Source organism: Bos grunniens, chromosome 11, assembly GCF_055505025.1.
Source record: "Bos grunniens cultivar Pamir isolate PY7600 chromosome 11, Bosgru_T2T1.0, whole genome shotgun sequence".
In the NCBI taxonomy this organism is placed as follows: Eukaryota; Metazoa; Chordata; class Mammalia; order Artiodactyla; family Bovidae; genus Bos; species Bos grunniens.
In genome coordinates, this window is record NC_141175.1 from 33,790,486 (window position 1) to 33,803,902 (window position 13,417).

Below are 13,417 nucleotides of genomic sequence, written 5' to 3' on the forward strand. Positions count from 1 at the left end.
CTCCCAGGACCTGTCTGTGGTCGTGGAATTCAGTGAAACGAATTGGCTTCTCTGGCAGGCAGAGCCCGTTCTAGGCACCTGAGTCCCCAGCCTGCAGAGCTACAGGCACAGGACCCCCCACCCCAACCCCTGGGCCACCCCACACACGCTCATGCACACGCACACACCCAGCAGGCCCAGGCCAGACCATGGAGAGGTGGCCTCAGGGCGAGCTGCAGGAGGCTGGGCGGGAAGGCAGAGACACCAGACACTACTGTTGGTGCTCACACTTCCACACGGCCCTCCTGGGCCCCCTCCTCTCCTGCTCTCAGTCACCTCCCAGAGCTCAGCAGTCCTCTGTTCCAACTATCCAACAATATTCAACAAGCATTCACCGACTGCTCGGTGGGCTTCGTGTAATAATTATTGACGAAGGTCTTCCACGGCTCCCAAAAGGCCCCGTTCCTGGGCAGGCAGCGGCCATGTCCTGTGGGCCCTCCCACCCTCAGAGCTCCTGGGCACTTGCACACCATGGCTTCTCCCAGGTCCTTCACACCCCGTGCGCCATGCTGGGGCCTCACTGCCCTTCAGAAGAGAAACTCCCCCAACATGCACCCAGCCCACCGCAACCCAGCCGTGCCCACCCTTGTGGTCCTGGAGCTTCCATGAGGCCAGGCCCGTGGATGAGCTCAGAAACATTTATTGCACACCTACTGTGTACTGGAAAGATAAGCAAATAGGGAACTCAGTTCAGAGGGAGAGACACCACCTAAACACACAAGGGCCTGCACTGTGCCGAAGGCCGGATGGAGCACGGCCACTCTGCTAGCTGCCAGCCCGGCAGCCCCCAAGCGCCTCTGCCCTCACCCCTTCAGCAGCCCACCCAGGACTGCGCAGCCCACCGTCTCATCCCTGCCCCACCAGCCACCCTCACTTCGTGGACAGAAAGAATCAGGTAAACCATCATGTGACCCTTACCAAGTTTCTCAGCCTCTCTCAGCCTCAACTTCTCACCCGTAAAAATGGGGATAATGACAGTGGGCACTTCCAGTTACCGTGAGGATCAAGTGAGGAAATTGCCAGGCACAGGTAACTCCTCTAGACTCTGCCTTTCCATGCTGTGCATGTGCTAAGTAGGGTGATTATAAGTGAGAGCCCTCGTTGCTCTGTGGCTCTCCGTAAGGGCAGCTGCAGGCCAGGTCCAGTCCTTGTGCCCAGCCCAGGTGCCAGAAAGGAAGGGCTTCACCCCACTTTACACTCTCCCTGGGACACCCTCTCCTGCTCAGCTCCCTGCCGGCCCTTTTCGCTCCACAGAACTGAGCTCGGCTTCCCCACCCAGCCCATGGCCCCTCATGGAGCCTCCAAAGATAGCAGAGCCACTGCCATAGGACTTGGGTTCATCCTGAAACTTGCCTCGGTTTTGCTTCTGCTCAGTGGGTGATAGGAGAAGGGCCCAGGGGCTCTTAGGTGCTTAAACCCACACCACTCACACCCTCAACTGCACCATCCTCATTCTTCTCCCAGGCCCTCAGTCCTTGAGGCTACAGTAGATCTTGGGCACCAATGTGCAGATAGGGCGGTAGGCAGAGAGACAGGCAAATGGGGAGAAAGGTAAGAAGGTAGATAGACAGACAGCTAGTTAACTGTCCAAAATAAATGATAAGACTCAATCTGTGCCACGGCCCTGTGTTAACTGCTCACACACACTATCTCTTGGAAAACTCTCATTTTGATGCTCAGCAGTCATGTAGCTGAGTCCACATTCAAACACATGCCTGTCTCCAGAGTCCAGCTGATCCCTGCTCAAGACTGAACTGACTGCAAAGCTAAACACGACAAGTTGTAGCAGCTAACTTCGAGAAGTTGAGAGAGCCTGAACCCCACAATGGAGGTCTTGGTCAGCTCTGGGGCGGTTGTGAGGGGTGGGCACTATTTACTTCACTCGTCTGCTCTCCATGCTTGAGCATCTAATCAACTCCACTGAGCTAAAAATGGGCATTTTTTATTGTCCGTGGACCGTTATTATTAGCTGTGTTCCTAAAGAGATAAGGGTATTTCTGCCTTTTCTGGAACTGTTTAAATGTGTAAGAGGGAAGGCTATTTCAGCTACCCCTATGGTGACAATTATAAAGCAAAGAGCCGGCCCTGAGTGACCATGTGCAATTTAAGTGCACTAAAGGGAAGGCATGCCTGGGGGTAGGCACCGGACCTGTGGACCAGCAAGAACAGCTGAGCCTGGAGCCAGGAGAAACCCCCCCAAGGATGCCCCTGAAGCTCACAAGCCAGAGCTCAGGAAGTCAGTGCTTGCCAGGCCTCTGGGTTAGACTTAGGTGAGGAGGGAGAAGCCCCCTTCATGGAGCTGGCCATATGTGTGTATATATACACATGTATGTAAACACACACATACATGCATACACAGGCACACCTGCTGTGCTCCCCAGCACAAACACATATCTCCCCACCACCACCACCACTGGCGCTTCTCCTACCCAGCAGGAGAGGGCGAACTGTCCAAGGAGGAGCCTCCCTCCTCCGAGGGCAGGCATGGCTTACCCATCCTTGTGTCCTCCTATCCCCTTCCCTTTGCTAGGTCCTCCAGGGAGGACTATTCAGTTCACCCAACAGACTCGGGGAGCCCTACTATGTGCCAGGTACTGGGAAAAAAAACCTAAGTTTGAAGAGAAAGAAAAGAGTGAAGGCAGAAGGGAAAGAAGCAACATGTATACAGCAGTGTCTTTACACAGAAGAGCATGTATTGGGTGCGTGTGTGTGTGTGTGTGTATGCACATGCACACGCGCGCATATGTACCCAGTCATGCATACTAGCCTGCACACGTGAGCTCCTGTTAGGGGTGAGTGCCCCCAACATCCACCCCAGGGCAAGAGCACGGCTACGCAGAAAAAAGCGTTCTCTGACCATCCCGACTTTTAGTCTAAATAAACATTCTTTAACTTGCAGCAGAAGAAACGTGGCTAGGACCATGGAACATCACAGCAGGGAGGCAACACCCACTCTGTTCCCCCTTCCCGTGGGTCGCAGCCTGAAAGGCTCAGAAGCCTGGGTTATAATCCCAGCACCACCACTTGCTAGCTCTGTGGCCTTAGACAAGTGACCTGACCTCTCTGAGCATCAGTTTAGTCTTTAATAAGATAGTGATGGAAATAACAGAGCCTATTTTGGGGAGCAGTTGTAAGAAGGCAAGCGCAGAGCTTAAGAGAACACCTGGCAGACAGTCAGCAGTCAATGCATCTGTTAGGTTTCTGAAGCCAGAGGAGAAGGGGAGCAGGAAGATGAGGGGCCCAGCCTGGGGCCTGGACTCCTCGTGAGACACTGATTCACACTTGGGGATCCGAGGAGGCCCTTCCAGCCCCAAGGCTCGGAACGCTCTTGGTCCCCTGCCCTGTTCCTCTGCCCCACGTCTCCCCTCCACGCAGGACCTAGAACCCATCTCCATGATTCCCTCTGAGCCAGGACCCAGGTTCCTGGCCTTCCTACAGTTCACCTCCTCCTCCCTTCTCTGTGGCCACATTTACCCAGCTGACCCTTCCTGGCCAGAGCCCGAGAGCTCAGCACCCCTTCCAAGCCTGCCTCCTCCCAGTCTCCCCAAGCAGCCCCGTCCCTGCCCAGCACACGGATGATAAGGTGAGGAAGGCTGCAGGGAGAAGGGACACTGGGCAGGAGCCAGAAGGACACCAAATAACGCACACCTCTCTGCTCTCTCAGCCTACTGTCCACAGCGCTGCACCCTGACTGCTTGATCTGGGCTCTGGGATTGCTCTCCAGTGAAGGAGTCTCATCCACTCTCATTCTCCTCTCTGTCCTATCCATAAGGTATTTTCTGAGCATCTGCTCTGAGCTAGTCAGGCCTTGAGGATCCACCCCAATGACAGTATTGGGGTCCTGCCCTCCAGGGACAGCGGCAGGGCTGGATATGATCCACACCGGTACTTCTCAAGTCCCCTAGAGGGCTGGTTAAAACAAGGATCGCTGGGGTCTCCCCAGAGTTTCTGATTCAGCAGGTCTGGGGTGGGGCCTGAATATTTGCATATCTAACTCTTCCAGGTATTGCTGGTATTGCTGGTTTATAGACCACAGTTTAAGAACCACTGATTCTCTCTCTAATTCAAGGCGGACTGAAGCCAGGGCTTTGATCAGAAAGGAGGAGAGAAGCTTAGGGAAAGGGCACACCAGGCAGAGGAAGCAGCATAAACAAAGGCCTGGTAGCTCCAGGAAGTACTGGAGTGAAAGGTATAGGGGGGCGTGGCCGGTGGGGAGGGAGGGGGAGGCGGGAAGGGCACGTGGGGCCAGGCGGTGAAGGGGCCAGTGGGCAGCCACACCCCTGCCCTCTGGCTCACCAAACAGCTCCTTTGTGCCAGGCGCCCCTGGAAACTCTGCCAGGTTCCTTGGGCTCTGGCCCAAACCCATCTTCCCCTCTGCAGCCACGCGGCACCCCTGCCCCAGGCCTGGCTTTCATGGGCTGCCGTGAGTGGCTGTCAGCATCTCTGCCCGCCCTCCCAGGGCGGCTCCTGGAGCCACGAGAGCCAGCCCGGAGGTGCCAGGGAGATGTGCCAGGTGAGCCAGCACGCACACCGGGGAGGAGCGCCCGCCATGCCCCAGCCCCTGTCTATCAGCTCCTTCTATCAGCACCAGGCGCTGGGCCTGTGTGTGTGTTTGTTGCCTCTTGAGCCAGAGCAGTTACTATGGGTAGATAATAATAGCAATCATAATCCCTCGTAATTGGACCAGACTTTGCTGTTTGCAGGGTACTCCATGCCCGTGACCTCATCTGACTTCCACTACCACCCTATAAAACAGGCACAGTAAGAGTTACTATCCCCATTTTACAGCTGAGCAAATGCAAGCCCAGAGAGCCTGAAAGTCACATCTCCAGGAAATGACATCCGCAGGCCTGGGGCCTGGGACTTGGGACTCTCTGGCCAGTGCTTTTTCTCTGTCCTGAACTGTCATGATAGCGAGCCCATCTGCTGCTCTCTCTGGGGGCTCTGCTGCCTGGGGAAGCCCTGGCCAGTAACGAGAGGAATGTGGCCCATCTGCCCCGTCTCCTTCATCTGTGGGGGGCAGCTGACCACCAACTGCAGGTACGTGGACACAAAGCAGTGTCAGCACCAGCCAGGACACCAGGCCAGGGGAGGGGGTCAGGGTCAATGGAGAAGCAAAGCCAGGCCCAAGGAGGGAAGGGAATTAGTCATGGCCACAGCTGCGGGTCAACAGCACAGGTGGCCGCAGGTGGCCTTGGCTCTTTGACAGCAGGGTGTGGGTCTCCTATGGTCTGAGTTGTGGGTAGGAGGAGCCCAGAAAGCCCATGGGATCAGAAAGAAAGGGACTGACCTGCAGCCCCTAGGAGCCCCAGCAGGTTGGCCGCAGCATGCATTTTGTCCCCAGCTTGGAGGCATACATGGCCCCTCATCCTAAGGCACTCTACTGGATTCTGGGCTGGGAAGGCAAGTTTCTGGGCTTCATGCATGTGTGTGTGTGTCCATACCAGGACCCACACAGGTGGGGCAGGAGACCAGGCTCTCATCTGGACTCACCACTGATTAGCTAGGCCCAGCTTCCTCGTCTACAAACCAGGGCCATCTGTCCTTGCCCCACTTGTTTCAAGGGCTGTCCTCAAGGACCAAATGGGTGGAAATTACCCAGAAAACAGAAACTGGCTCTAAGAATGAGCAAGCCTCAGAAGGAGCCAAGCACACATGGTGGGGAGAGTAGGCAGGGAGCGGGTCTCGGAACTGCGGCTGATTGCGGTCCCCAGAGCTGCTGCTCCTCAGAGGGCTCAGGGGCCCCATGCCTGGTGTCAGGTGTCCCCCTGGTTCCAGAAAGACCAACTGTGCCCCGTGAGCACACCCTGCTACTCCCAGCTACCACCTAGCACCACCACCCCTCACTCCCGCTCAGGAAAAGGAGAGCAGGCAGAGGACACTGCGGGGACCAGCCCGGGCCTGCCAGCTGGGACGCCCCAGGAAGGCCGTGGCTGGCACAGCTTCCCTGCCAGGGTGGAGGTGGGGCCTGCCATCCCTGGGGATTCGAGTGGCTCTGCCAACAGGTGGACATGGCTTGGTGAGGTCCTCAGGTAGCCAGTCAGGACCTAGCCGGGACTCCCACTAGTCTGCAGGGATCTCCTCTAACTGACTTGGGCCCATCCTAGAGTTCAGCAGAAGGGCGAACAGGTCACCCATCTTGGGGCCCTAAAAACAAGCACGTCACTGGCTCTAGGGCCAGAAGTGACACTTGCTCAGAGCCGAGGTGGGGTGGGGGCGGGAAACCAGTGTCTCCACCGTGGCTGGTGCCACACTGAGCTCACGGCACCCCATGCCCCGCGATAAGCCAGCTGTCTGTGTAGCAGGGTGAGTCCTCACCAGGCCTCCCATCTACAGAGCTCCTTGAACTTGTCTTTGGCCTCCCCAAAGCTACTAACCCCTTGGGCAAACAGAGGCCGCTAAACCAGGTAAAATGACTTAGACATAAGGACACACAGCTAATTAAGAGGCTGATTCAGAAAGGAAGCCAGGTTTGGGGCCCCCGCCAGGCCAACCCCTAACAATCGCACAGACCTGGGGTCTGAAGTTTGGCTCAAACACAACGGAGGGGCGGGGGTGGGGGCTTAGAGACCAGCTCCTGGAGCCTGGCCTGCAGTATTTAACCTCTTCACGCCTCAGTTTGCTTATCACAAAAAAAGGAGACTCCTTCCTCCCTACAGCCCCATATGGAGAAGAGCAATGCGGTCCAGTGCCCAGCACTTCCCTGCATCCCCACACAGCCAGCTGCTCACCTTGCGCTCCTCCTCCCGCTCCAGAGCGGAGCCGCTGGTGTCCCCGGGGCCGCTGGCGGGCATCGCGGGCAGCTGGGCGGTGGGAGGCAGGCTGGGGCTGCACGGGGCTGGGGGGCTGCTGGGCTTTGGGGAAGGAATTATCGTGGTCTTGGTAAGCAAGAGTTACAACTTAGACATAGATCCAGGTGTGGAGCGGAAACCCTGGGGAACCGCGGCCTCAGGCTGCCGGTGGGGCTGGGCTTCCAGTGACTCCACCTGTGGAAGAGAAGAGAAGAGAAGAGGGCTCAGCAGGGCAGGCACCGCCCCCACCCAGGCCCTCCCACCTGAGCCCTAGTCCCTCCCGGAGCCAGCCCCTCAGCTTCAGGGCACCCCCCACCCCCCAGCCTGTGAGGCCTGCCCCTCCAACCTGACTCTTCTTCACAGGTCTGGCTGGACCCGGCACCCTAGGGACCAGGGGAAATCGAGGCAGCCAAGTTGGCAGCGGGGCCCTGCCTGGCTTTCCTTGGGGGGTCCGCCACCTGCCTCCGAGGTGGCGACGGGACGACAGTCTCCCCAGGGCCTCCGCACGGCTATGGCACAGTGGGACTCACAGCTGCCTCCCGCCTCCTCCCGTGTCTTCATTCACGTCTGTTCTTTCCTTTGAAAGCTTCCCGCAGCCTCCCTCCCACCCCCAACCACCCCCTGGGAAATCCCAGAGGTCCCCAGCCCGGCTACATTTTCCTCTGATCTGTCCTCCCCGCACCCCCACCCCCACACTGCTCCCACCACGTGGAGGAAGTGAGCGGCAGTCACAGGATGTAGTGAAATGAATGTCACCTCACTTCGGGACGGGCGCCTGGGCCCGGAGAAAGCTGAGGTTGAACTCGGGGGCTGCGGCCGGGCTGAAGGCCTAGGTCTGCAGAGCTGTCGTGGGGACGCCCTGTGGGCGGGAGAGGCTGTGGCCGCAGCCACGCCGAGAGAGGAGGCCAGGCTGCTCTGCCCCCCACCCCGTGAACTGGCCCCATCTGCCCTCAGAAACTGGTGGGCTCCAAGGGGCCCTGCGAAGGCACACGGCTGAATTTTAGGGGCTTTTCAGTCTCCCTGCTTCAGGTGTGGGCCTCAAGCCAGCGAACTAACAAAGCCTGGGCCCCACCCCCACCACAGGCCTCAGCTGGGGGTGGTGGTGCTGTGGCTTCACCACCCCCTCTTCACTCGGAGGAGACACTGAGTTCTCCTGGGCCAAGCCCCTGCCTCCAGTGCGCCAGCCAGCCAGGACGGGGAGGGGACTGGCAGGAGGAGGAAAGTGGGAGGCAGGCTGGATCGAGGCCCACCCACACCCTTCCCCTTCCAGTTCCCGGTTCTGCTTCCCCCACTCCCCCTCCCTCCAGGGCTTCTTCTCCCATCCCCCTCCAGCCAGGGCTCCCTGGAAAACCAGGAACCGGAGAAGGCCCAGGCTTGGGTCTCCCACGGGTGCAGCCCCTCCCCAGGGATGGGCGTTGGGGGGCCAGGTGGTATGGAGGGGAAGCTGGCGCTAGGAGGGGCCTCCTTAGGGCCAGGACAGGAGGGGCCTCTGTAAGTTAGAGCCTGGATGGGCTGAAGGTGCTCCCACCCACCCCCGCCCCCTGCCCCCCACCCCCCCACCGACCCAAGGTGGACCACAGACACCTGGGCTGAAGAATGTGTGTGCCGTTAGCTGGTGGCACAGTGGGTGCAGAAGCAAGAGCAGGTCCGTGTGTCCCATGCTGTGTGAAGCCCAGAATGGGCCTTCCTCTTTGGGCAGCCACGAGTATTATTACCATCTCCACGAGTGGTTACTACCATCTATAGGAGTATCACTACTGTCTACTGTAGAATCTAAGGTTGCAGAAGGCTAGGGCTTATCTGTGTTCCAGAGTCAGAGCAGAGGCTTGAACCCAGATCACCAACTCCAGAACTCTCAGGGCATCTCTATAAAGCTCCATCCCCCCAGCTCATACCACCCCTCAGAGACAACCCCAGGAACCCATCAGACTCCACAGGGCTTCCATCCATCATTAGCCAGCAAGTCCCCCTCAAACCCACTCCTTGTTTGTTAGCACAAACATCCCCCAATCATCCATCACATCAAAAGCTTCAAAAAGGAGGTGGAAGCCGAGAGAGGCAGAGTCTGGTTGGGAGAACACTGATCCCAGAGTCAGCAGAGGTGGCTCTAATCCTGACTCGGGCTCCTCTTGCCCTCAGTTTCCTCATCTGTAAAATGGAAGCATTGGGCTGATCTTCAAGAACCAGGTCTTCCAGCCCTGCCCTGCCAAGCTGCTAGAGGCCCCGAGGGCAAAGAGTGGGAGCAGACTGAGGGAGGGGGGGTCTGGGTGTCTCCGTGAGCCCCGAGGGTCTAGCATGAACTCCATGCAGAGCTGGGCACCAAGTACATTAGGGACAGAGAACCCTGAAATTTGTTTCAATGCTGCCCTGAGGGCTAGAAATGTCCAGGGGTTTCTGTAAGAAAAAGCACTGGTGACAAGAGGAAGGAAGCAGGAGGGGAAAAGCAGAACATCACAGGGTGTTGACCCCGAGGGCAGACACCCCGGAAAGGAAATGCTCGTCCCCCTCGCCCTCCCCTGCTCACCCGCCTGAGCTGCACACTCTGTCCACACAGCAAACACAGCTGACCTGGGTCAGCCTTTTGGCTCCTTTGTGTAACTCAATGGAACAGCCTTGTCGGTAAGTGTCCCTCCAAGTCAGCCAGCATCATTGAAAATCACCCAGCACAGGGCCGGGCAGGCCACGCGCTGCAGAGCTGTGGGGCCCACTGGGGCAGCCAAGGTCCAGGCCTGGACACAGCGCTACCCACCGGTCCTTAGAAGCTTCCTTCTTCTCCCAAGCAGCCCTGCTGAGGGGAGAGACCTGCTCCTGAGCCCACGGTCCCAACACAGCAGCATGTGTCCACCATGACACGACGGCCCTGCTGCTCCTGGCTCCAAAGCATCCTCCTCACCCGTGCCAAGGCTGCACCACCAAACCACCACCAAACAGAGACCCTTGCCAAGAACCCTCCCACCAAGATTCGTTGTTGTTGCTTAATCACTGAGTGGTGTCTGACTCTTTTGGGACCCCACGGACTGTGGCCTGACAGGCTCCTCTGTCCATGCGATTTCCCAGGCAAGAATCCTGGAGTCGGTTGCCATTTCCTTCTCCAGGGGATCCTCCCAATCCAGGGATCGAACCGGCGTCTCCTGCATTGGCAGGCAGATTCTTCATCACTGAGCCACCAGGGAAGGCCCACTACCATGATAGGCAGCTTTTATTTTCTCCTTTATACTGCTAAAGTCCACAGTGGCCATGAATAATGTTTACAAGAGCTTTTAAACAATTGTTTTGAGGAATCCTACAGGAAAGTATCTTGGTATCACAACTGACGTGGTCACCGTCATCAGTGCTCCAGTTACAAAACTGTTATGGAGAAAGATTGGGATTCTGAATATACACACCCAACTGTCCAAATGCGTGACCTTCTAAATCCAATGTGGGAGAAAGACTGTTTAAGACACAAATTCACAAGATTGGGCTGAACAGAGAGGAAACACCACCAACAGAATGTGGGGGTCTGGAAAGCAGACTTGTGGCAGGCAAATTTCAGACAGCACATGACAAGTGATTTATGACAGAGTCCTTTAAAGACACTTGGGATGACAGCACAACGGATCATCTGTGGGACCAGGGGCGAAGAGAAGGTATGTGTGAAAAAGATCAAATGAAAGAAGCTAAAATCTAGATACACTTCCACCATAAAGTCTGAAGGTTTTCTCTCTGGAGAGCACCAAACAGAGGGTCTTTGCACAGAGTCGTCCAGCACAGCTGAGAGCAAGAATAATAAATCAAAACCAAGGAGATGGCGACTTCCCTGGTGGTCCAGTGGCTAAGACTCCCAATGCAGGAGGCCTGGGTTCTGTCTCTGGTCAGGGAAGTAGATCCCACAAGCTGAAGCTAAGAGTTCACAAGCTACAACTAAAGGTCCTGCATGCAGCAACAAAGAGCAAACCTCCCAAGTGCTGCAACTCAGGCCTGGCGCTGTCAAATAAATGCAAAATCACAAACCCAAGGAGATGAAGCTTATTTTCAATGCTGATGTTGAATACCTCAGGCTAGTCGCTCACTGGGTTCCTAGAATACCAGCAGCCAGATTCCTACCTTCTTTTCAGCAGAATCTTATCGGTGCTAGAAGAAAGGTCTAAGAATACAGATACCGGCAACCAGAACCCAAATGGTTTCCAAGTGGCTTGTTTACATCAGCCAGTGTGGATCTGCAAGTGAACCAGCTTCTAATCTGCATTTCAGTCCCCTGTTATTAATCATGCAAGGACAACCAAGGACCACTAGATATCCACCGGAAGCCTCCTAACTTGGAGTGCTGTCACCACAGTGCTCCCAACCCCCCCGGGCCGTCTTTTTAACCCGACAGAACTACAGGTGTGACTGGCTGCTCTTACTCTGTGATCTGGATTCAGGAGCTGAATGGATTTGGATTAAAATGGAGATCTGTCATGGGCAATGTGCTCCAAATAGGGGAGTAAACCGAGCAAGAAGACATGAGCTCCAGAAGACAGGAATTCTAACCAGAAGGAAGGTGAAGGGAATGCCAAGACCACAGGAAGAAGTCACTGAATAGCAGCTACACTGTACCGTATGCTCTAGAGCAGATAACTCAAAAAATGGAACTGAAACATAATACTTGCTGTGACTGCCCTTGTGGAAAGCCATACAGATAGCTATTAGCAGGTGCAGCAGGTATGGGCTAAAGGTATAAAGAAAATAAGGCACATAAAGAAGCAAGGTAATTAGTCACTTCAGGAGGAAAAAAGGAAACTATGGTAGTACAGTATAAAGCTCAGTTGTGAATAGTTGTATTAGTTGATTTAACGTGTGTGTGTGTGTGTGTATGTGTATATATATACATAAAACATACAAATGAATGCATGTTTGCATGTATGCATGTGGATGTATACATATTACATGGTGTATTAATTTCCTATTGCTCCTGTTACAAATTACCAGAAAGTCAATGGCTTAAAAAAAAACAAATTTGTTCTGGAAGTCAGAAGTTTAAACAAAGTCCAAAATGGTTCACTGGGCTGAAATCAAGGTGTTGGCAGGCAGTATTCTTTCCTGGAGGCCCTGGGGAGAATCCATTTTCTTGACTTTTTCAGCTTCGGGAGGCAGCTCACATTCCTTGGCTCCTGGCCCCTTTCCATCCTCAAAGTCAGTGATGGCCGGTCTTTCTCCCATCGCACGACTCTGACCCGCCTGCCTCTGCCTCTCATGTTCAAAGACCCGATGGTGACACTGGGCCCGTGCAGGTGATCCAGGATGAATCTCCCCAACTCAAGATCCTTCGCTTAATCACTTCTGCAAAGGCTCTTTGCCACACAAGGTGACGCATGTACACGAGGTTCAGATGTGGATGCGGCCACGTCCTAATCTCCTGAATTTCTGTGGGGCCATTACTTGCCAGCTACACACATACATATATTATTTTAAGCATAAGACATTTTTGAAAGAACACTGGTAAGGTACTATTAATAGTATGCCTACCATGAGAGCTGTTTAGGAGGATGGCACAGTAGAAAGCCATGGCTGGCCATATAAGAGAGTTAAGTTCTTATTTACTACATAGGAAATCAATGGAAAATGTCTACAACGGAAGAGTCAAAAATACGCACATTACTCAGATCCACGAGCTGTAAAATTGCTAGAAGAAACAGCTAAAAGTGGTTGCCTCTGAGAAGAAGAAGGTGGAAGTAGGCGAGGAACAAGTGCATTTTTGTGAAGAGATGTTAGTCCTGTCTGACTTCTTAAATTATACGCATGTACCACTGTGAAGAAAATACAGAGTAATTTTTGAAAAGAGAGAATGGGTTTGGGAACGAGGACTTACATCCCAGCTGCAGCCATCGGGTGGGCTTGGCCTCCATCCTCCTCCATAAGAGTGCAGCTAAGTCCTTCCACCTCTATTACTCTATGAAACCATCACGTCCCACGGAATAACCATCATCAGCTCCTCACACCCACACAGAGTTCCATCATCAGCTCTAAAAGTGGTACCTCCCTCCTCGCCCCCCCAACCACGCCCCTCACGAAATGTTTAATTCTCCCAGCACATCATTTCCACCAAGTCCTGCCCATGCGTGGCACAGTTCACCTCCCTTACATTCCTCCCAAACTGCATCTCCATGTGCCATGGCTGCCCACATTCCTAACCATGATGCCGCTTGCTCATCAGTCCATCTCAGACCCAAGACCCACAACTCAACCGTCTCCTGCCCACACCATCCTGCTGTTCAGCTCCCACCTCCGCCACCACACTGTCCCCAGTGCCATCCCTACCCTCTTCACCAACCCCAACGCCATCAGCACCCCCGGGCCATTCACCCGAAGGCCTCGCCTCCACGCCTTCTCCAACCAGCACCAACTAGACCGTCACCCAAGTCTCACCTCAACAAGGGCCAGCACAGAATTATCCTCTTCCAGAAACAAAACCATAACAGCCCACAAACCCAAATTCTCCATCAAAAATGATCCTAACGTGATCACCATAAGGATAGACCATCCTGCTCCACCTCGAATCCTGTATTTGAATTGTGGACAAATATCTAACCATCTTGGCACCAGGTTCCTTCTTCACCCCTCAAGCT

The 13,417-nt window shown here is 55.0% G+C and overlaps 1 protein-coding gene across 10 annotated transcripts in view; it reads right to left on the reverse strand.

Moving 5' to 3' along the window:
• Window positions 1–13,417, reverse strand: part of DNMT3A (DNA methyltransferase 3 alpha) — a 97,534-nt gene that overhangs the window by 63,965 nt on the left and 20,152 nt on the right. For all 10 annotated transcript variants that reach the window (XM_086325880.1, XM_086325888.1, XM_086325887.1 and 7 more), the window contains exon 2: window positions 6,771–7,025. In XM_086325880.1, coding sequence (XP_086182006.1) covers window positions 6,771–6,833 — 63 coding nt within the window. In that variant the 5' untranslated portion in view covers window positions 6,834–7,025. The remainder of the gene's footprint in view (window positions 1–6,770; window positions 7,026–13,417) is intronic.